This window comes from Pelophylax lessonae (genome assembly GCF_965119305.1).
Source record: "Pelophylax lessonae genome assembly, chromosome: 12".
NCBI lineage: Eukaryota > Metazoa > Chordata > Amphibia > Anura > Ranidae > Pelophylax > Pelophylax lessonae.
The window spans coordinates 205557881-205583771 of NC_138779.1; the positions used below are offsets into that span (position 1 = coordinate 205557881).

A 25891-nucleotide genomic window follows, 5' to 3' on the forward strand; every position below is an offset into this window, starting at 1 on the left:
ATATAGTCTATGTACAAGTGATGCACCAAAATATCGGCCAAAAATAGGGTTTTCAGCGTTGTACCCAAAGAAAAAAAAAGTGCTGATATTCCGGTGCATTACTAGTACATATCCTGTACTCTTTGAATGTAAATCATTGATTTTAAATTAAAGATATCACATTTGGCCACTAGATGGGGCTAGGTATTATTTTCTGTAATACTTAACTTCATCTAGTGGCTGAATTCACTATTTTCTGTTTAAAACCAATAATTTACATTCGAAGACCACAGGATATAGTCTATGTACTAGTGATGCACCACAATATCGGCCAAAAATAGGGTTTTCTGCATTGTGCCCAAAGAAAAAAAAAATGCTGATATTCTGGTGCATCACTAGTTCATATCCTGTACTCTTTGAATCATTGATTTTAAATGAAAAATACCACATCTGGCCACTAGATGGGGCTAGGTATTATTTTCTGTAATACTTAGCTCCATCTAATGGACAAATGCACTATTTTCTGTTTAAAATCAATGATTTACATTAGAGGAGCACAGGATATAGTCAATGTACTAGTGATTCTCCGAAAAATCGGCCAAAAATAGGATTTTCAGCGTTGTGCCGAAAAAAAAAAGTGCTCATATTTCGGTGCATCACTAGTACATAGACTATATCCTGTGTTCTTCCAATCTAAATTATTGATTTTAAATAAAAAATACCACATTTGGTCACATGATGGGGCTAAGTTTCATTTCCGGTAATGCTTAGCGCCATCTAGTGGCCGAATGCACTATTTTCTGTTTAAAATCAATGATTTACATTTGAAGAGCACAGGATATAGCCTATGTAGTAGTGATGCACCAAAATATTGGTCAAAAAAAGGGTTTTTAAAGTTGTGCTGAAAGAAAAAAAAAGTGCAGATATTTCGCTGCATCACTAGTACATTGGCTATATCTTGTGCTCTTACAATGGAAATCAATGATTTTGAATGAAAAATACCACATTTGGTCACTAGATGGGGCTAAGTATCATTTCCTGTAATACTTAGCTCCATCTAGTGGCCAAATGCACTACTTTCTGTTTACAATCAATTATTTACATTCAAGAAGCACAGGATATAATCTGGTTACATTATTCTTTTGACCCATTTGCACAGAGCGAATGTAAATGCACTTTCATTGAGCAAATTCTTTATAAATCAACCACTATCACTTGAGTAACAATATGAACGATGCAGCTGATCCATCCTTTGCCGTGAGCGGAAAATTAAAAATGTATAGTGAGTGAGATAAAAGTTTGAAATGTGGTTGCCACAAGGTACCTCACAGTGTTGGGGGGGTGGGGGTGAGATGTGATTAAACATAAGAAAACTGAAACAAGGAAAAATGTATTGCCTCCAGTGACCAATCGGAGTGATCCTAAAAATTTCACTAATGAGAGCTTAGAAAATTGACAGCTGGGATCCGACTGGTCTGTACAGAAGGCACACCCATGTCAAGGGGCAAATCTAGATGTGCTAATCCACAACAACCAATCAGATTGAGTTTCCCATGGTCACTAAAAGATAAATGGTAATGGGTTGATTTGGGTTAGTGCGCTTTCCCTTCGCCTTACTGAATAGGCTTCCCTGCATCTACTTTAACTCGATGGTCATTATCCATTTATCCATTGATATCCAGAACTCAGAGACAAACATTCACTGTTTTTTTTTTTAGGAGGTATTGTCCCAGATTTCTTTTTTTTCATAACTGCTGCTGTCTCCCCGATCCCTAACGAGGACCGGTCACTCTCTGACACTCGTGCATGCGATAGGCACACATGTAGAATATCCCTGGGGAGAGGAGAAGAGGGGGTTATTTATCATAGATAGACAGACAGACAGACAGACAAACAGATAGATAGATAGATAGATAGATAGATAGATAGATAGATAGATAGATAGATAGATAGATAGACAGACAGACAGACAGACAGACAGATAGACAGATAGACAGATAGACAGATAGATAGATAGATAGATAGATAGATAGATAGATAGATAGATAGATAGATAGATAGATAGATAGATAGATAGACAGACAGACAGACAGACAGACAGACAGACAGACAGACAGATAGACAGATAGACAGATAGACAGATAGACAGATAGATAGATAGATAGATAGATAGATAGATAGATAGATAGATAGATAGATAGACAGACAGATAGACAGATAGACAGATAGACAGATAGACAGATAGATAGATAGATAGATAGATAGATAGATAGATAGATAGATAGATAGATAGATAGATAGATAGATAGATAGATAGATAGATAGATAGATAGATAGATAGATAGATAGATAGATAGATAGACAGAGAGATAGATAGATAGATAGATAGATAGACAGATAGACAGATAGACAGATAGATAGATAGATAGATAGATAGATAGATAGATAGATAGATAGATAGATAGATAGATAGATAGATAGATAGATAGATAGATAGATAGATAGATAGATAAAACTTCTACATCTTACCTGCAAAGAAGGTCATAAGCAGAGCCACCCAGCCCAGGATGTAGGACCAGGAGAAGCGCCAGTCACCGAACCGCTTGCCCAGGAAATTGACGGTCACCCCGGTGTAGATGGCCATGGCCAGGAGAACAAAGAGGGCTGTGGGGGAAATAGAGAGACTCTGTATATGGAGAAAATGGAAGAATTCACAACCATAATGTGCAAAGAATCAAAATCGGACCTGTCCTAAAGGAAACGCAGGAGCTGTCTGAAAAGTGATCTACCACAGATTCCTGTTCAGAGGGGCATAAAGGGCTGCTGCCCATGTGGATGATCCCTTATAGAGTATATAAATCTAGTAGTATTTTATTTCAAAATGTATTCGGTACTTTTGGTGGAGTATTGTGAGTGTTCAGAGGTACTGTCTGGGTTTTCTTGCTGTCTGTGACTCTGCTGGGAAGATCGCCTCTCTTTGATTTTTCCTGGTCTTGGAGCCAAATTAGAGTGGAGACTGTGAGCCAGGCCTTCTTATCCAACATCAGTGTCTGACCTCACAAATGCGCTTCTGGAAGAATGGTCAAACATTCCCATAGACACACTCCTAAACCTTGTGGACAGCTTTCCCAGAAGAGTTGAAGCTGTTATAGCTGCAAAGGGTAGGCCAACTCAAAATTGAATCCTACGGATTAAGATTGGGATGCCATTAAAGTTCATGTGTGTGTAAAGGCAGGCGTCCCAATACTTTTGACATTATAGTACCTCACAAATGCACTTCTGGAAGAATGGCCAAACATTCCCATAGACACTCCTACACCTTGCGGACAGCCTCTAATTCATCCCAAAGGTATGCTGACGTCTTAAGCGTTCCCTTCACTGGAACTAAGGGGCCAAGCCCAACCCCTGAAAAACAACCCCACACCATAATCCCCCCTCCATCAAATGATTTGGACCAGTGCACAGAGCAGGGTCTATAAAGACATAGATGAGGGAGTTTGGGGTGGAGGAACTTGACTGGCCTGCACAGAGTCCTGACCTCAACCCAACAGAACACCTTTGGGATAAATTAGAGTGCAGACTGCGAGCCAGGAAATGTTTCTCTCCAACATCAGTGTCTGACCTCACTAATGCACTTCTGGAAGAAAGGTCAAACATTCCCATAGACACACTCCTAAACCTTGTGGACGGCCTCTAATTCATCCCAAAGCTCAGGCGCAGTCATGTTGGAACAGGACGGGGCCATCCCCATACTGTTCCTACAAAGTTGGAAGCATGAAAATTGTCCAAAATGTCTTGGTATGCTGACCACTTAAGAGTTCCCATAGACACACTCCTAAACCTTGTGGACAGCTTTCCCAGAAGAGTAGAAGCTGTTATAGCTGCAAAGGGTGGGCAAACTCAATATTGAACCCTACGGACTAAGACTGGGATGCCATTAAAATTCATGTGCGTGTAAAGGCAGGCGTCCCAATACTTTTGACAACATAGTGTATATTAAAATTGTTTCAGATATACTATAGACTGTATATATTTAATGATGGATTGTAAAGTAATTCCCATGAAATTTGGAGAGGTCCCATGGAAGATATAGGACTTCTTAATGCACTCAGCGGTGCCCAATGAGCACTTTAAGAGTAGAAATTACGTCTGACATTTCGGTAAAATAATGGCAAAATATCATTTGTAGGAGTCTGTCAGTCGTAGGAATAAATGGTGTCAGTTTCACGGCTTTCGGCTGTTGCGCAGTTTAATGTCACATTAATCTCGGGAGACAAGCCGTGTCAGCGGCAGACATCTATTTCCCCCTAACAGACAAGACATGACATTACTTAATGTGTCGCGCTGTCCACTACATTTTTATATCTGTCAGGAAGGTCTTTTTTACATCTCTTTTATGTCTCATTTTGGCTGCCGCTTTAGTCAATCAGCCACTCAGAAGAGTGCGATTATGGAAAGTTCACAAAGCATTACGAGAATACAAATGTAATCCCAAAGTGAACCTGTCAGCCAATTGCAACTTTTTAAAAAGTTCTGCCTAAGAGCACACAGCTCAAGGTGCCTGTTATTATGTGTTTTAACCGCAAAAGCATCTTTCGTGTGCCTCTCTGATCCTGCTTTTTACTGTTCCTCTAAGGGTTCAGCTTCACTAAGCTCTGCCTACCCACTTTGCTCTTGTCCTATTACAGCAACCAGTGAACCTTCACCATCTGCTGGTCATTACTCAGCACTGCAGCTCAGGTTTCTGTAGTGCACACCTGCCCTAATAAGGAAACCTTAAGTAGACTGATGGACATTTAGCCTAAGTCTGTGCAACAGGTTAGTGTGTTTGTTTATGCCCTGAATAGAGGTCTGTCTGACTCGGACTCCTGTCCTACTGCTCATGTCCGTGTGCCTCTCTGATCCTGCTTTTACTGTTCTTCTAAGGCAGTGGTTCTCAACTCCGGTCCTCAGGACCCACTAACAGGACAGATTTTAGGTATTACCTTGGGGAGATGCAGACTGGAATACTTCAATCACTGAGCAGCAAATTATATCACCTGCAATGTATTTCAGTTATCTTGCAAACCTAGCCTATTAGTGGGTCTTAAAGACAGGAGTTGAGAACCACTGTTCTAAGGGTTCTCAGGTTTCGGTAGTGCACACCTGCCCTAATAAGGAAACCTTAAGTAGACTGATGGACATTTAGCCTAAGGGCTCTTTCACACACACTCTCCGTCAAACGGACTCCGCTTTTCTCAGCGAGGGATCGAGCCGCCGATCCCCCGCTGAGCAGAAGGATGACAGCTGTCTCTCCGCGCTGTGCGCAGAGACAGAGCTGTCAGTTCCCCATGCATCTCTATGGGGGAAATCGGATGGGAACGGACCGTCGGTCTGTTCTCATCCGATCCCATCCGCTGGACGGATGGAAAATAGGGTTTCCATCCGTCCAGATTTGACGGATCGGATCGGGTCGGATGTCAGCGGACATGTCTCCGCTGCCATCCGATGCCCCATAGGAATGCATGGGGGGGACCGTTCAGATCCGCCAAAAAAACGGACAGGCGGATCTGAACGGTCCGCCTGTGTGAAAGGGGCCTTAGTCTGTGCAACAGGTTAGTGTGTTTGTTTATGCACTGGATAGAGGTCTGTCTGACTCAGACTTCTGTCTTACTGCTCATGTCCCTGTGCCTCTCTGATCCTACTGATGGACATTTAGCCTAAGCCTCAGCAACAGGTTAGTCTGTGTGCTTATACCCTTGACACCGAGTTCCGTCCGACCATGCCTTGGATTATTCTTGTGATTGTTTGACCTGCAATTCTACTCTGCTTGTTTGTGAATATCCTGATCATCAGCCTGGTACCTCCTATTGTCAGTCATTGATTTGTCCACCTGTCTAAACCCTAGAATTTGCTTTAGGCCAGTTTGTCTGTGCCTGCTCTGATTACCAGCCTGCTGACTTTGCCATACTTTGCTGTTTGCACTGCCCATCTCTCTTAGAACATGCACCACTCTAGCATCTGTCCCGTTAGTTAGCTGTTGTCCATGGTGAAATACTGCACTCCTGTTCTATTACAGTAACCTTTGAGCCTACACCATATGCTGGTCATAACTCAGCTCTGCAGCTTAGGTTTCTTCAGTGCACACCTGACCTACTCAGGAAAGCTTAAGGAGACTGGTTGACATTTAGCCTAAGCCTGAGCAACAGGTTAGTCTGGTTTTCTTATGCCCTGGAGAGAGGTCTTTCTGACTCTGATTTCTGTCTTAGATTACTATTGTGATTTCTTGGACTGCATTTGGACTCAGCTTGCCTGTGCTCATCAGCCTGTTATTTCTGCTGTCAGCCATTGCTTTGCCTACCTGTCTGAACCCTGGACTCACTGTGACCTGTAAATGGTTAGTGTGCAACTCGGGCTCGGTAGAAGGTGGGTATGCAAACCAAACCAGTATGCTGGCAGAGGATGGAGCCTATCCCAGCTCCTGTAGTAGCTCGAGGAAAGAAAGATGACTCCTGAATGCCGCACATCTATGGTTTCCTACAGAGATGAGTGGAGTGGCAACCTCAGCCTGGACTTTGACCAGGCCATGCCCCCAATCCGTTTCGCTCTGCCCCCATGACTAAGCTCCGGGGGGCTGGGTGAAACATGTTGGGGGCATAGGCTGGTCGGAGTCCAGGCTGAGGTTGCCACTCCATTCATCTCTGTAGGAAACCATAGATGTGCGGCATTCAGGAGTCATCTTTCTTTGGTTGTAATCTATCAACTTGGGTACAGTCAGCCTGCCCATACATTGTTCAAATACCGAGATTTGAACTGTCTATGGCCGGCTTAAGTGTAGGTCCCCACTAGTCCTGGATGCAGAAACAAAGTCTGGGTTAGCTCAATGCAAAGCTCAACAGACATGGAAGTGTTTACTAGATTGTTTAGCCCAGAGTGTCCCATCAAACCCAGCGGTTGGGGTGTAATTGACTGGTATTAAAAAAGCCTATAGAGCTCCTCCTTTTGAAGACCGTAGAGACTGACCGTACAACCAGCCTGTCAGATTTTTCATGCGATTGTTTCCAGTGGTTATAACTGCTAGCAATAATCACTGTGTGTTCTCCCAGTCGGGACGGCTCCCCCCGCCCTCCCACCAGAAGAACAGAATAGCTCCACAGGAGGGTGGTTGCAGGAAAGAAAATTGCACTGCCTACTGTTGGCTTTACTCAACAGTCCCACTCTTAATTTTATAATGAAACACATCTATTGTAAGGTAAACACTTACTGGAGATGAAGAACATGATGCCTGCAGCAAAGGATCTGTTAAATCTCTGGAACGTGGAAAAGTGGGCGAAGGATAAGAGCCCGGCAATAATGCCAGCAAAGCAAGACAAGGTGGACAGGATCATAAAGGCCCGAGTGGCATTCCAATAAGCTGAAAGAGAACAAAAATTCACCAAAATAGAAGCATTGTACAGTACAGCAAATTTCCAGTAAAAATAAATGACATCTTAAAAGTTTGACCCAAGGCTGATTAAGATTGCTCAGGAAATTCATCAGGAACCTGATGCAGCAGGGCAAATCACATTGGAAGTTCTGCCCATCACATGACTGGCTCAGGGTCAATTATGTGATGTCATTGTCTGGACACTGGGATGTGTAGAAGCATAGCCTCTTTTTAAGCCTACAATGGAGACTGCAACTGGTTCTTATAGAAGACAGGATTCTACAGGTCAGTTCCCAAATGGCCATGACTTAGGTACTTTCATCTTTATCAGGTGTACACTTTTCTGGCTAATATTGAAAGAATCATGACATTAATGGCAAAGTTTAAGGAACCCAGATCATTTTAGATTAGTTGGATAACTTTGCGACTGGGTTTCTAGGGGAAGATCACAGAATAATCCATAAAATCTGGGTTCCAGCTGCCATGGTGAAGACCATGTAAATGAGTGGCATGGAGAACTTTTTGAAAAAGAACTCTATTGGCATGTAGGCCATGGGACATCTATGGCTATCAGAAAGCATGCATGAAACAGTTCTTTCTCTCTCCACCTCTGGTGTGTCACTATTGACAAGTTTAAAGACCAATGGTGAGACACAGGAGGCAGGAAGAAGAGGGTTAGCCTTGACTTGCCTTTCTAAAGTCCATATTTGCACATTAGAATGTCTCTAGATCCTGGGATCCCTGTAGACAGGTATATGTAGACAACAATGGATACCTTTATTTTATTCAAGTTGGCTCTTTATTTCTTGAAAAATTTTTATTTTCACATTTAACCACTTAAGCCCCGGAGGATTTGGCTGCTAAAAGACCAGGGTTTTTTTTGCGATTTTTTTACTGCGTGACTTTAACGGACAATTGCGCGGTTGTACGACGCTGTACCTAAACGAATTTGGCATCCTTTTTTTCCCCACAAACAGAGCTTTCTTTTGGTGGTATTTGATCACCTGTGCGATTTTTTGATCATGCACTATAAACAAAAAAAGAGCGTCAATTTTGCAAAAATAATATTTTTCACATTTTTTTATAAGAAATTCCCCCCCAAAAAATGTAAAAATCAAAATTTTTTAACATTTTCGGCCAATTTGTTTTATGCTACATATGTTTGGTAAAAAAAAATTGCAAAAAGCGTATTTTGATTGGTTTGCGCAAAAGTTATCGCGTTTACTAACAAAGGGAAAGATTTTTGTCATTTTTTTTTTTTTTTATAACGCGTAATGGCGGCGATCTGTGATTTTTTTTGCGGTACTGCGACATTGCGGCGGACAGATCGGACCCTTGACTGACATTTTTGACACTTTTGGGGGTACCAGTGACATTACTGCAGTAATCAGTGCTATATATATGCACTGTTACTGCAAAAATGACACTGGCAGGGAAGGGGTTAACTGTATTGGAGAGGGAGGGGTTAAGTGTGTCCTAGGGGCGTGATTCTAACTGTATAGGGACATGGCTATTGGTGTAAAAACAAAGATCAACGGTCCTACATAGTAGAACCGTCTGATCTTCATTTTTACACAGGGGAGAATGACGGGCGGCTTGTTTACATAAATCCGCTCCGCCTTTCTCCTTTCACCGGAGCGATCGTAGTGTGACTGGCGGACATCGGGTCCGCCGGTCACACGCACTGACTTGTCAGTGAACGACCCGCAATTGGCTCTCAAGTCAGTGACAGGCGAGTGACGTACCCCGTACGTCACTCTGCCTGGCCGGGGCTGACCGCCGCAGTATATAGTCGTGCGGCAGTCGGCAACCGGTTAAGATAAGACAATGCGAACATTCCCGGTATGAAGTTTAACCACTTCCTTACAGCTTGATGTCATATGACGCCCTGGGCTTTAAGTTTTTAGCTGGTGATTCCCTGCACCATAAGAACAATCATAGAGGCTTTTCCGCCCCTTGATCGTTCATACAGGCGGCGGGAGGGGACATCCCCCCCCTCCCGCCGCCCTCCGGTGCTTCTACCGACTCGCCCGTACGATCGGCAAGCCGAAGAAGGAATCCACCGGCGGCGAAAGTACATTATAGAGACTGACGAAGACCAGATGGTCCCCTGCAGTCTCTATAACTCTCGGAGGCCCGGGTGTGACGTTATGACGTCCCGCCCGGCCTGGCAGTTGTCAATACTGCCGTGATCTCGGCTGGATAGCCGAGATGGGTTTTTTGGGGGGGGGTTTTCCAGTCTCTTTAGCCTGTAGGAGAGATCTGAGTTTTTATTGGGCCCAGATCTTTCAATAAAGAGAACCTGTCAAGCACTACTCCTATTACAAGGGATGTCTACATTCCTTGTAATAGGAATAAAAGTGATAAAAAAAAAAAATTTAAGGGATAGCGTAAAAATAAAAATAAAATAAACAATAATAAAAAATAAAAATGTAAAGTGCCCCCATCCCCACGTGCTCGCATGCAGAATCGAACGCATCGTCGCAGCCACATATGTAAACGGCGTGCAACCTATACATGTGAGGTATCGCCGCAAACCTTAGAGCGAGAGCAACAATTATAGCCCAAGACTTCCTCTGTTACTCTAAACTGGTAACCTGTAAAAATGTTAAAAACGTTGCATATGGAGATTTTTAAGTAACAAATTTTGGCGTCATTCCACGAGTGAACGCAATTATAAACCGTGACATTGTAAGTATCTATTTACTTGGCATAACATAATTTTTCACATTATACCAAAAAATTGGGCTAACTTCAGTGTTTTTTTTTTTTGAATTCATAAAACTTTTTTTTCCCCAAAAAAACGCGTTTGAAAATTTCTGCGCAAATACCGTGTGATATGAAATGTTGCAATGACCGCCATTTTATTCCCTAGGTTCTCTGCTAAAAAATATATCTATAATGTTTGCGAAAAAATATTATGATTTTTACATGTAGGAGTGGAGTGCCAGAAATGGCCCGGTATGGAAATGGTTAAGGATTATCTTAACCGCTTGCCGACCGCCGCACGACTATATACTGCGGCGGTCAGCCCCTCACAGGCAGAGTGACGTATCGGTACGTCACTAGCCTGGGAGGGTCTGGGGAGCGAGTGCGCGCCGCCGGCGACGCGCTCCCGCTCCCACGCGGTCACGGACCCCCCCGCGCGTGTGACCGGCGATCGGCGGGGGAGAGGGAGAAAGTCAGGCAGCTTGTGTAAACAAGCTGCCTGTCATTCTCCTCGGTGTAAAGACACTGATCACACGGATCTACTATGTAGATCCGTTGATCAGTGTCCTTACAGCTCAAGCCACAGCCAATCACAGTAGAAAGCACGCCCCTAGGGACACACACAGCCCCTCCCTCCCAAATAAAGTTAACCCCTTCACTACCAGTGTATTTTTACAGTAACAGTGCATATGTATAGCACTGATTACTGTAGAAATGTCACTGGTAACCCCAAAAGTGTCAAAAATGTCAGTCAAGGGTCCGATCTGTCTGCCCCAATGTCGCAGTACCGCAAAAAAAATCGGAGATCGCCGCCATTATGCGTTAAAAAAAAAAACAACAAAAATGACAAAAATCTTTCCCTTTGTTAGTAAACGTGATAACTTTTGCGCAAACCAATCAAAATACGCTTTTTGTGATTTTTTTTACCAAACATAGGTAGCATAAAACAAATTGGCCGAAAATGTTAAAAAATTTAGATTTTTACATTTTTTTTGGGGGGAATTTCATATAAAAAAATGTGAAAAATATTGCTATTTTTGCAAAATTGGCGCTCTTTTTTTGTTTATAGCGCATGATCAAAAAATCGCACAGGTGATCAAATACCACCAAAAGAAAGCTCTGTTTGTGGGGAAAAAAGGACGCCAAATTCGTTTAGGTACAGCGTCGCACGACCGCGCAATTGTCCGTTAAAGTCACGCAGTGCCGAATCGCAAAATACCCCCTGGTCGTTTAGCAGCCAAATCCTCCGGGGCTTAAGTGGTTAAACACAACAATTCCATAGGCCTACAATCCAAATGAGAGGGTATTCTCCATCAACAGATTTACAAAATAATGCAGAAAGTTCATCATAAATTGTAGGATCAGCCAAGGGGAATTTAAGATGGAAGGAAAGGTCAGGTTGGGTGGGGAAGAAAAGGGCATCAGAGAAGGGGTCCAGAAAACAGAGATACAGAAAAATATAAGGGAACACTCAACCAACAGAAGTGGGGAGAACAAATTATCCCTCCCTGCTACCAAGAAAAACCATCAACACAATCAAAAATCCTAATACAGCACAGCCTTTTCCTGGTCAAGTTGGTTCTTTAGAACAGTGGTCCTCAACCCTGGTCCTTGGGGCCCTCTAACAGGCCAGGTTTGCAAGATAACTAAATTACATCCCAGGTGATCTCATTTGCTGCTCAGTGATTGCAGTATTATAGTCTGCATCTCCACAAGGTAATACTTAAAATCTGGCCTGTTAGTGGGCCCAGAGGATCGGAGTTGAGGACCACTGCTTTAGAAGACATCTCAGGTGGGTTACTTTTCTCTTACCCAGGGCTTTTTTTTCTCAGAAAATAGGTCCCCCCCCCCCCCCCCCACACACACACACACCCTCCAAACCAAATTAAATAGTGGGTGTGGTCCAATTTCACTAACAGTGGAAGGGTCTTAAAGGGGCATTAAATACCAGGAGTGCATTATGTGCAGAGTTTGGGGGTGTGCTACATGCAGAGTTTGGGGATGTGCTACGTGTAGATTTCGGGGATGCGCTACAAACAGAATATAGAGTTTATCCTTCTTCCACAGCTTCTTACCTCTGCATCCCCATCTCACTTTATTCCCTGTTCAGCTTTGACCTCTGCATGCAACCCCCACCCCCCCCACCCCCTTAAAAGCGCCACCATGTCTTACTTTTGTTGCTGTATTAAGCTAAAGCACCCATCCGGCTCTGGTAGCTCCCCGCCCAATGTAGATGGCTCTGCCTCTCTCATTTGCAGGGAGTTCATACAGTGGGGGTGTCGGCATCCGCAATGCACCCTGGGCACCTGCTTCTCCCTTGTCCCCATCCTGCACTCAGTAGGAGCCACTTGGAGACAAACTATTACTTGTAAACACAGAAGCCGGACTTCTGTGTTTCCAAGTGATAGTGATAGTGGTGAGCAGGAAGCCAAGGGCCAGAGCCAGAGGTGGTGGAACTGGGTTCCACCAAGTTCCAGCTGACAAAAAGCATTGCTCTTACCACTGCCCGATGACCAGCCTCAAGACCAACTCCTTGTCAGACAGTTCTCATGCCAACTGACATGTAGACTGCTGTATTAAACTGCTAATTAGGGCACGCCATCCAACCCAAATAGATCCAGCTAAACCAGCAGACTTAAGGCCTGTCATGGGGACTATTAGGACTGCCTGTTTCAATGTACAAATGTTCCGTTCCAATGTCCCAAACTCATAGGAAAATGACACGAAGGGGTTTACAATCCAGGGACAGGGTGATCCGTCACACATAGTGACGGTTAGTACCGTCACAAGGACCTTGAAATCTCATGACAAGCTTTAATGCCCCGTACACACGTTCCGATAATCGTACGATAATCGTTTCGTAAATTGTTGCATGTTACTAAAAGCGAAACCAACTCTGCGTACAAACCATCAGATATTCTTCGTACGATTCACCGACCAAGTGTATTTTTCGTAGCTACGTATCGGAAGTGATGTATATACGTCTGACCTCTGCGGATTATTTTACTGTTTCCGATCATGCGTGGTATTTGTTGATCGACTTTTGGCGTACGCATACTGTACTGACGAAATGATTATCGTTCGAGAAGATGTCGCACGACAGAAGTTTTCCTGTTTGTCCCTTCGGATTTTGTTGGATCAACTGTCCTGATCGGCTTTCGAAAGCTGTGTACTAACGATCAGATTATCGTGAGATCAGGTCGAAAGAGAGTTTTGTCGTACGATTATCGGAACGTATGTACGGGGCATTAGACTACTGGTTTAGCTGGATCTATTTGGTGGCCAACCTGACATGATGGCCAACATAACATGGAACAACTGGTAAAGCACTCTGGTAGGGGACATTTGGCTACGAATGCTCTTCCTAGGTCAGTGGTCAATGACAGACATTAACTGAGCATGAAAGCCAGCCAAACAGCATTTTAGGAAGTTCAGCAATGGCGGCCTCCATACTCAGCACATGTTTCCTAAATAGGGGGAATCGTTTTTTTTTATGGTATCTACTTACCGATACTCTCTGTTTGCATGTAACATTTTCCGGTCACGCAGTATCTCCAGAGGCCCTGGTGCGCAAAGGCCCCGGATAAGCGGTATTGCATCCAGTAGTCAGTGGCGGTGGAGACCACCAGAAGTATGTTGCCCACACAGGCACAGAAGAGGCCTCCGCCCATAAAACTGTACATCCTGATAGTGTGACAGAGCTAGACCCAACGTCTGCAGGAGAGATAAGACAGGATAGGATAAGCACTGTGTACAGATGGTCTGTATCAGTGAAACAATCATGCTATACAACAATAGACTGAAAGAGGAGCCATCCTTGGCATGTCACCCCTAGGTCCATGCTTACAAAAACAGAGGTTGATGGAAAAAATGCAAAAGTAGCAGAAATGACAGTTGAGCAGCTTAACACCCCATTCACACTACCGCGACTTGGTCAGCCTGGCAAGTCGCGCACCGTCCGGTCCATTAAGTAGTACAGGACCGGTTCTAATAGGAGCAACACAAGTCGCTCCGACTTAGAAAAAGTGTCCTGTACTACTTCGGGGCGACCTGGAGGCGACTTGCATAGACATTCATTTTATGAAGTCCGTGCAAGTCGCGTTGCACGCGACTTCACAGGTCGCCCCCTAAGTCGGAGCGACCTAGTGTGAATGGAGTGTTAAACTCCTCCAGGATGGTCATGGTTGTAACTTTTTGTTTCTTGCCTAAAGAATTAATGATATTATTATATGGTTCGGTGACATCAGTCAACCAGTGATATAGACAGAGAGAGTGTACAAAGGTTACAACTCCTCCTATTGTCTTACACCTGTGCTCCTGCTGGGGCGATTGCACCTACCTCATGTCCTTGCAATCATAGTTATCAGGACAGAAAGCGAGGGAAAATCCAGTAGATAGATAGATGCTGCAGAATCAGGAGATGAGAGGAAATCGTCCAATGGAGACCCTTGTTCTCAGAACAACTGTCAAAGGTGGGATTTCACTTCACGCAGTGGAGATTTATACTCAGTTCCTTACCAAAATTTTCATCATGGAGTGTTATGACCTTAAGCCCAACTCCAAGCAAAAAAAAAAAAAAAGGTTTCCCCATACATTGGGGCTGTGCTTGGTCCAGGGCAGAGGAGAAAGCTGTATACTCACCCAATCCTCCACTCCCCCGGCAAACAGCGCTCCCCCATGATCCAGGGGTGGACCGTTCCTGACGTCCTCATGCCCAGAGCCAGTCTTTGGGCTTCATCAGTAGCCTCCAAACTGTGGCCTGTGGGCCAGATGAAGCCCTTTGCTTGCCTTTATCCAATCCTTGGGGGACTATGCCATCTACTGATACCAATTATAGGGCACCATTACTCATATCAACACCAACAATGGGGCACCATTCCTCCCACTGATAACAATAGGGCACTTCCACTAAAACCAATAATGGGGCACTGTTTACGCTCAATGACACCGGGGCATTTTCTAAACCCACTGGTCAGTTTGGCCCCCTAAAGCCTCAAGGACACTAAACTTGCCCTTTCTCAGAAAGTTTAGAGTCCCCCTGGGCTTGATGATGTCTGGAACAGTCCACTGCACAAGACCGGGGGGGAGATGAGAGGAAATCGTCCAATGGAGACCCTTTATCTGAGAACAACTGTCAATGGTGGGATTTCACTTCACACAGTGGAGATTATCACTCAGTACCTTACCAAAATTTTCATCATGGATTGTTATGACCTTAAGCCCCACTCCAGGCAAAAAAAAAAAAAAAAAGGTTTTCCCATACATTGGGGCTGTGCTTGGTCTAGGGCAGAGGAGAAAGCTGTATACTCACCCAATCCTCCACTCCCCCGGCAAACAGCACTCGCCCATGATCCAGGGGTGGACCGTTCCTGATGTCCTCATGCCCAGAGCCAGTCTTTGGGCTTCATCAGTAGCCTCCAAACTGTGGCCTGTGGGCCAGATGCAGCCCTTTGCTTGCCTTTATCCGACCCTTGGGGGACTATGCCATCTACTGACACCATTACTCCCGTTAACACCAACAATGGGGCCCCATTCCTCCCACTGATAACAACAATAGGGCACTTTCACTAAAACCAATAATGGGGCACTGTTTACGCTCAATGACACCGGGGCATTTTCTAAACCCGCTGGCCACAGTTTGGCCCCCTAAAGCTTCAAGGACACTAAACTAAACTGGTCCTTTGTTTAGAAAGTTTAGAGACCCCCTGGGCTTGATGATGTCAGGAACAGTCAATTGCACAAGACCGTTCTGAGAACAACTGTCAAAGGTGGTATCACTTCACATAGTGGAGAGATTTCCACTCAGTTCCTTACCAAAATTTTTTTCCTTGTTTCTTTTTTTGTAGGGATTCACATCATTTACAAATCCCTTTTACCTTGCTTTTCAAATCCAATTCACAACAGATCAGTTCTGATCTGCATGCATCTGCTTATGCAAAGAGGAAAAAAAAGTGCTCTGTCCAAATAAAGATTAACAAATTCCTTATGCTTGCAAAATCGATTTGCTCATCCCTGGTTCCAACCACAGCCGTTAGATCAAACCCAAGCATACGTTACAAAGAACAACTGAAAATTTATTTTCCCAAAAAAATTGCATAAACTCTTGCTGGTATGCTGAATAAAAAAAAATAAAAAATTAAAGCGGAGACAGAAGTTTTTTCTCATTAATCAGGCGACTGGAAAATGTGTTTATATAGAAAATATATATCGTCACAAAAAAAGTGCAAATCTCTCCTTCAATAAAGTGCATTCAAATTTTAGTGGATGAATAAATATCTAAAAACAGTGTAAAAATGACACTTTACATATTTATTGCATTTTGTACAGGTGGGTTGGATGCATAGTGGTGCTAGCTGCTTTCTATTGTACTGTATATAGAGTTGAGTGATAGGTGGTGTATACACAGGGATAGCGCGGAAAGTTTTTTCATATTTATGTACAAAATGTATTTAAAAAAAAAGCATAAACTCTTGTTAGAAATGCAAAATATCCTGAATTTTACTTTTTCTCCTGTATGTAAAAAAAAAAAAGTGTCCCCCCCCCCCTCCCGTTAATTAGGCATGTGGAAAATGTGTTTGTTTGTAAACTTTATTTTCCAAAAAAAAAAATACATGAACTAGAAATTAAATTTTTCCTGAATTTAAATAATAAAAAAAAAAAAAATAAAGGACAGACATATTTTTTGTACTGTATATAGAGTTGAGTGATAGGTGGTGTATACACAGGGATAGCGCGGAAAGTTTTTTCATATTTATGTACAAAATGTATTTAAAAAAAAAAGCATAAGCTCTTGTTAGAAATGCAAAATATCCTGAATTTTACTTTTTCTCCTGTATGTAAAAAAAAAAAGTGTCCCCCCCCCCCCCCTGTTAATTAGGCATGTGGAAAATGTGTTTGTTTGGAAACTTTATTTTCCAAAAAAAAAAAAAAAATATATGAACTAGAAATTAAATTTTTCCTGAACTTAAATGAAAAAAAAAAAATTAAAGGACAGACATATTTTTTGTACTGTATATAGAGTTGAGTGATAGGTGGTGTATACACAGGGATAGCGCAGAAAGTTTTTTCATATTGACGTAGAAAATGTATTTAAAAAAAAAAGCATAAACTCTTGTTAGAAATGCAAAATATCCTGAATTTTACTTTTTCTCCTATATGTAAAAAAAAAAAAAAAAGTGTTTTTTTCTTTCCCCATTAATTAGGCATGTGGAAAATGTGTTTGTTTGGAAACTTTATTTTCCAAAAAAAAATAAAAATACATGAACTAGAAATTAAATTTTTCCTGAATTCAATTTTTTTCCTGTATGCCATAAAAAAAAGAAAAAAATTAAAGGACAGACATATTTTTTGTACTGTATATAGAGTTGAGTGATAGGTGGTGTATACACAGGGATAGCGCGGAAAGTTTTTCCATATTTATGTACAAAATGTATTTTTTTAAAAAAGCATAAACTCTTGTCAGAAATGCAAAATATCCTGAATTTTACTTTTTCTCCTGTATGTAAAAAAAAGTGCCCCCATTAATTAGGCATGTGGAAAATGTGTTTGTTTGTAAACTTTATTTTCCAAAAAAAAAAAAAATACATGAACTAGAAATTAAATTTTTCCTGAATTTAAATTAAAAAAAAAAAAATTAAAGGACAGACATATTTTTTGTACTGTATATAGAGTTGAGTGATAGGTGGTGTATACACAGGGATAGCGCGGAAAGTTTTTTCATATTTATGTACAAAATGTATTTAAAAAAAAAGCATAAGCTCTTGTTAGAAATGCAAAATATCCTGAATTTGACTTTTTCTCCTGTATGTAAAAAAAAAGTATTTTTTTTCCCCACCATTAACTAGGTATGTGGAAAATGTGTTTGTTTGGAAACTTTATTTTCCAAAAAAAAAAAATACATGAACTAGAAATTAAATTTTTCCTGAATTTAAATTTTTTCCCGTATGCCATAAAAAAAAATTAAAGGACAGACATATTTTTTGTACTATATATAGAGTTGAGTGATAGGTGGTGTATACACAGGGATAGCGCGGAAAGTTTTTTCATATTGACGTAGAAAATGTATTTAAAAAAAAAAAAGCATAAACTCTTGTTAGAAATGCAAGATATCCTGAATTTTACTTTTTCTCCTGTATGTAAAAAAAAAAGGGTCCCCCGTTAATCAGACATGTGGAAAATGTGCTTGTTTGGAAACTTTATTTTCCAAAAAAAAAATTATATGAACTAGAAATTAAATTTTTCCTGAATTTAATTTTTTTCCCGTATGCCATAAAAAAAATTAAAGGACAGACATATTTTTTGTACTATATATAGAGTTAAATGATAGGTGGTGTATACACAGGGATAGCGCGGAAAGTTTTTTCATATTGACGTAGAAAATGTATTTAAAAAAAAAAGCATAAACTCTTGTTAGAAATGCAAGATATCCTGAATTTTACTTTTTCTCCTATATGTAAAAAAAAAAAAAAAAAAAGTGTTTTTTTCTTTCCCCATTAATTAGGCATGTGGAAAATGTGTTTGTTTGGAAACTTTATTTTCCAAAAAAAAAAAAAAATACATGAACTAGAAATTAAATTTTTCCTGAATTCAATTTTTTTCCTGTATGCCATAAAAAAAAGAAAAAAATTAAAGGACAGACATATTTTTTGTACTGTATATAGAGTTGAGTGATAGGTGGTGTATACACAGGGATAGCGCAGAAAGTTTTTTCATATTGACGTAGAAAATGTATTTAAAAAAAAAAAAAGCATAAACTCTTGTTAGAAATGCAAAATATCCTGAATTTTACTTTTTCTCATGTATGTTTAAAAAAAGTGTTTCTCCTATATGTCAAAAAAAAAAAAAAAAAAAAAATGTGTTTTTTTCCCCCATTAATTAGGCATGTGGAAAATGTGTTTGTTTGGAAACTTTATTTTTCAAAAAAAAATACATGAACTAGAAATTAAATTTTTCCTGAATTTAAATTAAAAAAAAAATAAATAAATAAATAAAGGGCAGACATATTTTTTGTACTGTATATAGAGTTGAGTGATAGGTGGTGTATACACAGGGATAGCACGGAAATTTTATTTTTTCTCCTATGTGTCAAAAAAAAGTGTTTTTTTCCCCCCCATTAATTAGGCATGTGGAAAATGTGTTTGTTTGGAAACTTTATTTTCCAAAAAAAAAAAAAAAAAAATACATGAACTAGAAATTGAATCTTTCCTGAATTAAAATTTTTTCCCGTATGCCATAAAAAAAAAAAAAAAAAAAATTAAAGGACAGACATATTTTTTCTCGTAAGTCAGGCAAATGGAAAATGTATCTAGTTTTGCTCACTAAAGTCAACAGTTTGGGAAAAAAATATATATATATTTCTTACCTGTTTGAGGTGTCCTTAGAAGAGGTGACTGAGGGAACAGAGATGTCACTCCGATGGAGTACAACGCAGAAAAGGATCAGACTAGGCTGCCGTCCAAAAAAACCCCATGATGCTCGTGGTCGTTTTGGATGGTTTCTGTCGACGCAGGTAAAATTCTTTTAACTCGGGATACTGCCCACCCCAAAAGCTGGCAGAAAAGGGTCAATAGATCCCCTGAAGCTGGGAGCTGGTTGGGTTCCTGATAAAAGGCATGTGCTTAGCTGGCACTCTGGACCAGAGAATGGATGTGATGAGACTGACAGTTTTTTCCAGAGAACTGGCCCCTGGGAAACAATGGCAGTCAGGTTTAACCCCTGCTTGGCTGGCAGACACTTTTGTGTCAGGGTCAAGCGTATGACCAGGGAGGGGGCACCTATGAGTAATGAACTACGTTTGTCATACAAGGCTGTAGGGCAATAGGGCAACGGGAGAGATTGTACTATAGAACACGGGGGCTTAGCTTAAGTCCGCACATGGAATGACATAGATCTCACAGTATTAAACCATGTAGTAAAAGAAAAAAAAAAAAAAAGTAAACATATTAAAGAACCTATTAAAAAAAAAAGAAAACTACGGCATGGTGTGGTAAATTTATGTTTTATACTACAAAACAGCCAATGAATATATAAAAAAAAAAAATCTTGCAGATCAAATATAGAAATTTTTTTATAGATCAGTGGAATGGAAATCTGGCAAATATTTAGACGGACAGTGGCAAAAAAGTAAAAAAAAAAAAAAAAGAAAAAAAGCTTTGCACATCATGTAAAAGTAAACATAAAGGAGCCTATTAAAAAAACTACAAAATAGCCAATCAACTACATAAAAAAATTGTTAAATTTGCAGATTGTAGGCGGACAGTCGCAAAGAAAAAAAAAAAAAGCTTTGCACATCATGTAAAAGTAAACATATAGGAGCCTATTAAAAAGACTACAAAATAGCCAATCGACCATATAAAAAAAATGTATTCAATAAGAAAGGGATCTGGTTTGCACATCTTGTATAAGTAAACATATTAAGGAGCCTAACAAGAAAAAAAATGTTTTGCATGCCGTGGCAAATCTGTATTTTATACTACAAAACAGCCAATCAATATAAAAAAAAAAGTCAAATTTGCAAATCAAATATTGAAAATTGAAAAAGTTTTATAGATCCTTGGAATGGAAATCTGGCAAATATTTGGGGACAGTCGCAAAAAAAAAAAAAAAAAAAAAAAAAAAGCTTTGCACATCATGTAAAAGTAAACATATAGGAGCCTATTAAAAAATCTACAAAATAGCCAATCAACCATATAAAAAAAATGTATTCAATAATAAAAGGGATCTGGCGCCTTAAAAAAAAAAAAAAAAGTAAATCTTGCAGATCAAATATTGAAAATTGAAAAACTTTTATAGATCCGTGGAATGGAAATCTGGCAAATATTTAGGCGGACAGTCGCAAAAAGAAAAAAAAAAAAGCTTCGCACATCAAGTAAAAGTAAACATAAAGGAGCCTATTAAAAAAACTACAAAATAGCCAATCAACCATATAAAAAAAATGTATTCAATAATAAAGGGATCTGGTGCCTTAAAAAAAAAAAAGTAAATCTTGCAGATCAAATATTGAAAACGTTTTATAGATCCGTGGAATGGAAATCTGGCAAATATTTAGGCGGACAGTCGCAAAAAAGAAAAAAAAAAAAAAGCTTTGCACATCAAGTAAAAGTAAACATAAAGGAGCCAATTAAAAAAAACTACAAAATAGTCAATAAACCATTTAATAAAAATTTATTCAATAATAAAGGGATCTGGCGCCTTAAGGATTTCTAAGGTAAGAAGCTGATTAAGACTCCCAAGGGAACACTGTCTCAAGATTGTGGAATTTACAAGATATTGTGGATTTTATATATCTTTTAATATAAAAAAAATTGGTAAATTTGCAGATTGTAGGTCATGTATTGAAAATTTAAAAAGTTTCACAGATCTGTTGAACGCAAGCTGGAAGAAAAAAAAAAAAAAAAGGTTTACACATCTTGTAAAAGTAAACATATTAAGGAGCCTATTAAGAAAAAAATTTTGCATGCCGTGGCAGATCTGCATTTTATACTTCAAAACAGCCCATCAATATAAAAAAAAAAGTAAAATTTGCAAATCAAATATTGAAAATTGAAAAGGGTTTATGGATCCGTGGAATGGAAAGCTGCCAAATATTTAGGTGGACAGTCGCGAAAAAGAAAAAAAACTTTGCACATCATGTAAAAGTAAACATTAGGGAGCCTATTAAAAAAAACTACAAAATAGCCAATCAACCATATAAAAAAATGGTAAATTTGCAGATTGTAGGTCATGTATTGAAAATTTAAAAAGTTTCACAGATCTGTTAAATGCAAGCTGGTTAAAAAAAAAAAAGGGAAAAGGTTTTCACATCTTGTAAAAATAAAATATTAAGGATCCTATTAAGATAAAAACTTTGCATGCCGTGGCAAATCTGCATTTTATACTACAAAACGGTTTTTATGGATCCGTGGAATGGAAAGCTGCCAAATATTTAGGCAGACAAATATGTATATAAACACTCACGCCAAAAAAACTCAATAATAGAAGGGAATTGCTGCTGCTACAAGACCCTGCGGGTAATAATCTGTGTAAGTGACAAATCGCAAAGAACTGCAACTTGAGCAGCGCAAAATTCCTCTAAAATCCATTAAAGTGCATATGTGCAAAAAAAGGGGTTCACAGTATTTAACAATTCTTTTGTGTATACAAATCCCTCCTGTGCAAAATATACAAAAGTGAGAATTTAAATCCCTTAGGCAGACAGTTGCAAAAAAGAAAAAAAAAAAAAATCTTTGCACATCATGTGCAAAGGATGGAATCCCATAGATGTCTAAGGGTCTGAAATATGCAAACTCAGCTAGGGATTATCATGTGCAGGTGCTCGAGGTAACTATGCATCTATGGTGGGGGAAGGTTAGCTTAGAGGATGGGGGCAATAAGGAGTGTACCATCTAGATGAAGGGAACGATGGGATCCCTTAGATATCTATGGGTCTGGAATGCACAGATGCAGCAAGGGATTAATATTTGTAGATGCTCAAGGTAAGTATGCATCTGTGGTGGGGGAAGGATGGGTCAGGTTAGCTTAGGGGATGGGGGTAAGAAGGAGTGCACCATCTAGATCAGGGGTCTTCAAACTATGGCCCTCCAGTTGTTCAAGAACTACAATTCCCATCATGCCTAGTCATGTCTGTGAGTGTCAGAGTTTTACAATGCCTCATGGGATGTGTATTTCCGCAACAGCTGGAGGGCCGTAGTTTGAGGATCCCTGATCTAGATGAAGGGAAGGATGGGATCCCTTAGATATCTATGGGTCTGCAATTCACAGATGCAGCCAGGGATTAATATTTGTAGGTGCTCAAGGTAAGTATGCATCTGTGGTGGGGGAAGGATGGGTCAGATTAGCTTAGGGGATGGGGTAAGAAGGAGTGTACCATCAAGATGAAGGGAAGGATGGGATCGAGACACCAACTCAGAATACAGTATAACGTTCCTATTTTAAAAAATATTTGCAAACAATGCATTGCTTATCGCCGATGCAGGATGATACAATGGCCACCATATAGACCTCCGTTCTCATTGGTGGTGTGATGTCTATTACAAACTGACTGCTAAAAAGTAACAATAAAAGATGTAAAGAGGCGGCACAATGGTGTAGTGGTTAGCAAGCTCACCTAGCAGCAAGAGGGTCGCTGGTTTGAATCCCAACCACAACACTACCTGCCTGGAGTTTGCATGTTCTCCCTGTGCCTGTGTGGGTTTCCTCCGGGTACTCCGGTTTCCTCCCACACTCCAAAGACATGCTGGTAGGTTCATTGGATTCTGTATAAAATTGGCCCTACTATGTATGTATGAATGTGAGTTAGGGACCTTAGATTGTAAGCTCCTTGTGGGCAGGGACTGATGTAAAAGTGTAATGTATATGTAAAGCGCTTTGTAAATTGACAGCGCTATATAAGTACCTGAAATAAAATAAAAATAAATAATAAAACACAAGAACTTTATTAGACCAACATTTATAATACGAAGCGACTTCCACAGTCCTACATGGGTAGAAAATGCAATAAAGTCTAAACTTGTCAAAGACATTTTACATTCATAGCCCTGCGGAACAAAAGATAAAACGGGATAAAAGTCTAATAGAATTCTAACCCTTATCCTGATTGCTAATATACTATCACAATCTCTCAGCTGGAAAATGTAGACCTTCTTATTGATGGCTAAACTTAAACAGTTGAAGCAAGCTTTGGATATTATGAGCACTGCTGAACTGATTTAATGGACTGCTGGACCTTTAAACTAGTTTTTGCTAAACTCCAGGTTCCCCTTCTCCGTAGGTGCCTCCTTACCTTCGTTCCAGAGCCATGACCTTCCATTCTGTCTAGCGAAGGCCTAGTGGCAACTGCGCACTCTTCCCCTACAGGTTTGAATAGATCAGATATGGAAACGTGGCATACGGCTCCATCTAAGCCTATGGGGGCAGAATGCGCAGAATGGGCAAGCACTGAACAGCTTGATGTAATGACTCTTGGGGCTGTGGATCCGAAGCAACTGCATTTGACGGGTTGAGCATAGGAAGTGTAGTTAGCTTTGGTGGGATTTGTTTGGCAAAACTTAGTTTAACACAGCTGTCCTTTAAGTCAACCAAAACTGAAGCTTCAGCTCTTAGCACCTGCCGATAAGCTGGATCTACTGGGCGTTTGGTAGAACAATCCAATGCCTTAGTCCTCAGGCATGAACAACCCCCCCCCCCCCCCCCACACCTTGGAATTACAGTACTCCTGATGCATCCTCCAACTAAAAAAACCCAAACGGGGAACTCATCAGGACCTTCGAAAAAGGCGCTTTCAATAACTACGTAAAATCAGTTTTGGGTGGTCTCACCCTTTTCTTTAAGACTTTAAGCCATTCAGTACAGGCAAAGATGCCCAAAAATGGCAGACTAAATGAAAATTAGGGAATGCAAATGACCCCGAGATCCAAAAACTGTCTGACATTTACTTCAGGAAATGCTTCTTTAAGATGCCATATTCCTATCCCCAAAGATTACAACTGACCCCACAGTATACGTGATGGTGGTCTACCCATCAAATATAATGATGCTTTGTTTAATGAAATCACAATGGAATCTGACTTTAAAATTTGGCTTTTAAGATTATCTATGATCTTTGGGTCATAATGGCACCTTGTAAAGCACCTACTAATGGGGAAAAACATTTCCCAGCTAACGTCTGCTTGAGAGGAACTTGGTTTTCCCATAAGCAACTATGGGTTGCTTTGCAAATTTGCTCAATTTGGCAAGGGAATGCTTTCACCAGTTCCCTTATCAGCAGATAGCAAATGCAGCCCAACTAATTTAGAGAGTACAAATACTTTCAGAAAAAGTTTGTGACCTTCCTTCTAGGCATTCTTCTTCTTTTCTTTCAGTGTTGGGGCATTCTCTAACATTGCAATAAAGTTAAGGTAATAAACAATAACTCACCCTAGCTCCACCGCACTGTGGGAAGATAAAGAGCTGTGTCGGTGCTCAGGCTGAACGTCCAAACCAAATGTTATATGAATAAAGCCGGCACACGAAAAGTCTTCTTCCAAGTAAAATTCTTTATTCCAACATGGATAGCAGTGACAACATGACAAATGCTGACGCGTTTTGGCTTTACGCCTTCCTCATAGCATCATTCCCCATGCTATGAGGAAGGCGTAAAGCCAAAACGCGTCAGCATTTGTCATGTTGTCACCACTATCCATGCTGGAATTAAGAATTTTACTTGGAAGAAGACTTTTCGTGTGCCGGCTTTATTCATATAACAAAGTTAAGGTAATACCTGAGATTATGGGCCACCAAATGAATAACCATATTGCGATTAACCTGGTAGGAATATAAAATATTAGATCCTAGAACCCAAGGTATATCTTTAGGTTAAAAGGATATACCATTTCTAAAGCATTTTTTTTATCTGGCAACATAGAAACTAGAAATGAGATCAAAATCATCAAACTAAAGAGAGAATAAACCTTTCATAGAAACATGTTTTTCTGTTCGGAAGCTTGGTGGCCCTTAGGTCATACAAGGTCTACTTTCAAATATATAAACATTAATTGGGTTGTAACCTTGTAACAAAGTTCACTTAAGGAGGTCACAACCTTCTTTTTTAACATTATAACTAGGTAGATAAGGTGGCCACATAAGTCTTTGAGCTAAAGGCCTCGTCCTTGGAACTTGAATGTGGCAATGACAGTCATAGAAGTCATCCAAAAAAGTTGCGAAAAAATTATTGAAAGTTAAAACAAGATAAAACAATAAAAGAAATTGTGTAAATCTGTAAGAAAAAAAACAAGCTGAGAAATTAAAAATTTGCAAAAAAGA

At 40.2% G+C, this 25891-nt stretch overlaps 1 protein-coding gene across 1 annotated transcript; it reads right to left on the reverse strand.

The window, feature by feature from the left end:
- Positions 1-1751: 1751 nt before the first annotated feature.
- LOC309568110 (lens fiber membrane intrinsic protein-like) lies at positions 1752-13776 on the reverse strand (the record flags this gene model as incomplete). Its single annotated transcript, XM_082273708.1, has 4 exons — positions 1752-1813; positions 2509-2643; positions 7223-7372; positions 13602-13776. The coding sequence occupies 4 exons, from the start codon at positions 13774-13776 to the stop codon at positions 1752-1754; spliced, it is 522 nt and encodes a 173-aa protein (XP_082129834.1).
- Positions 13777-25891: the final 12115 nt, after the last annotated feature.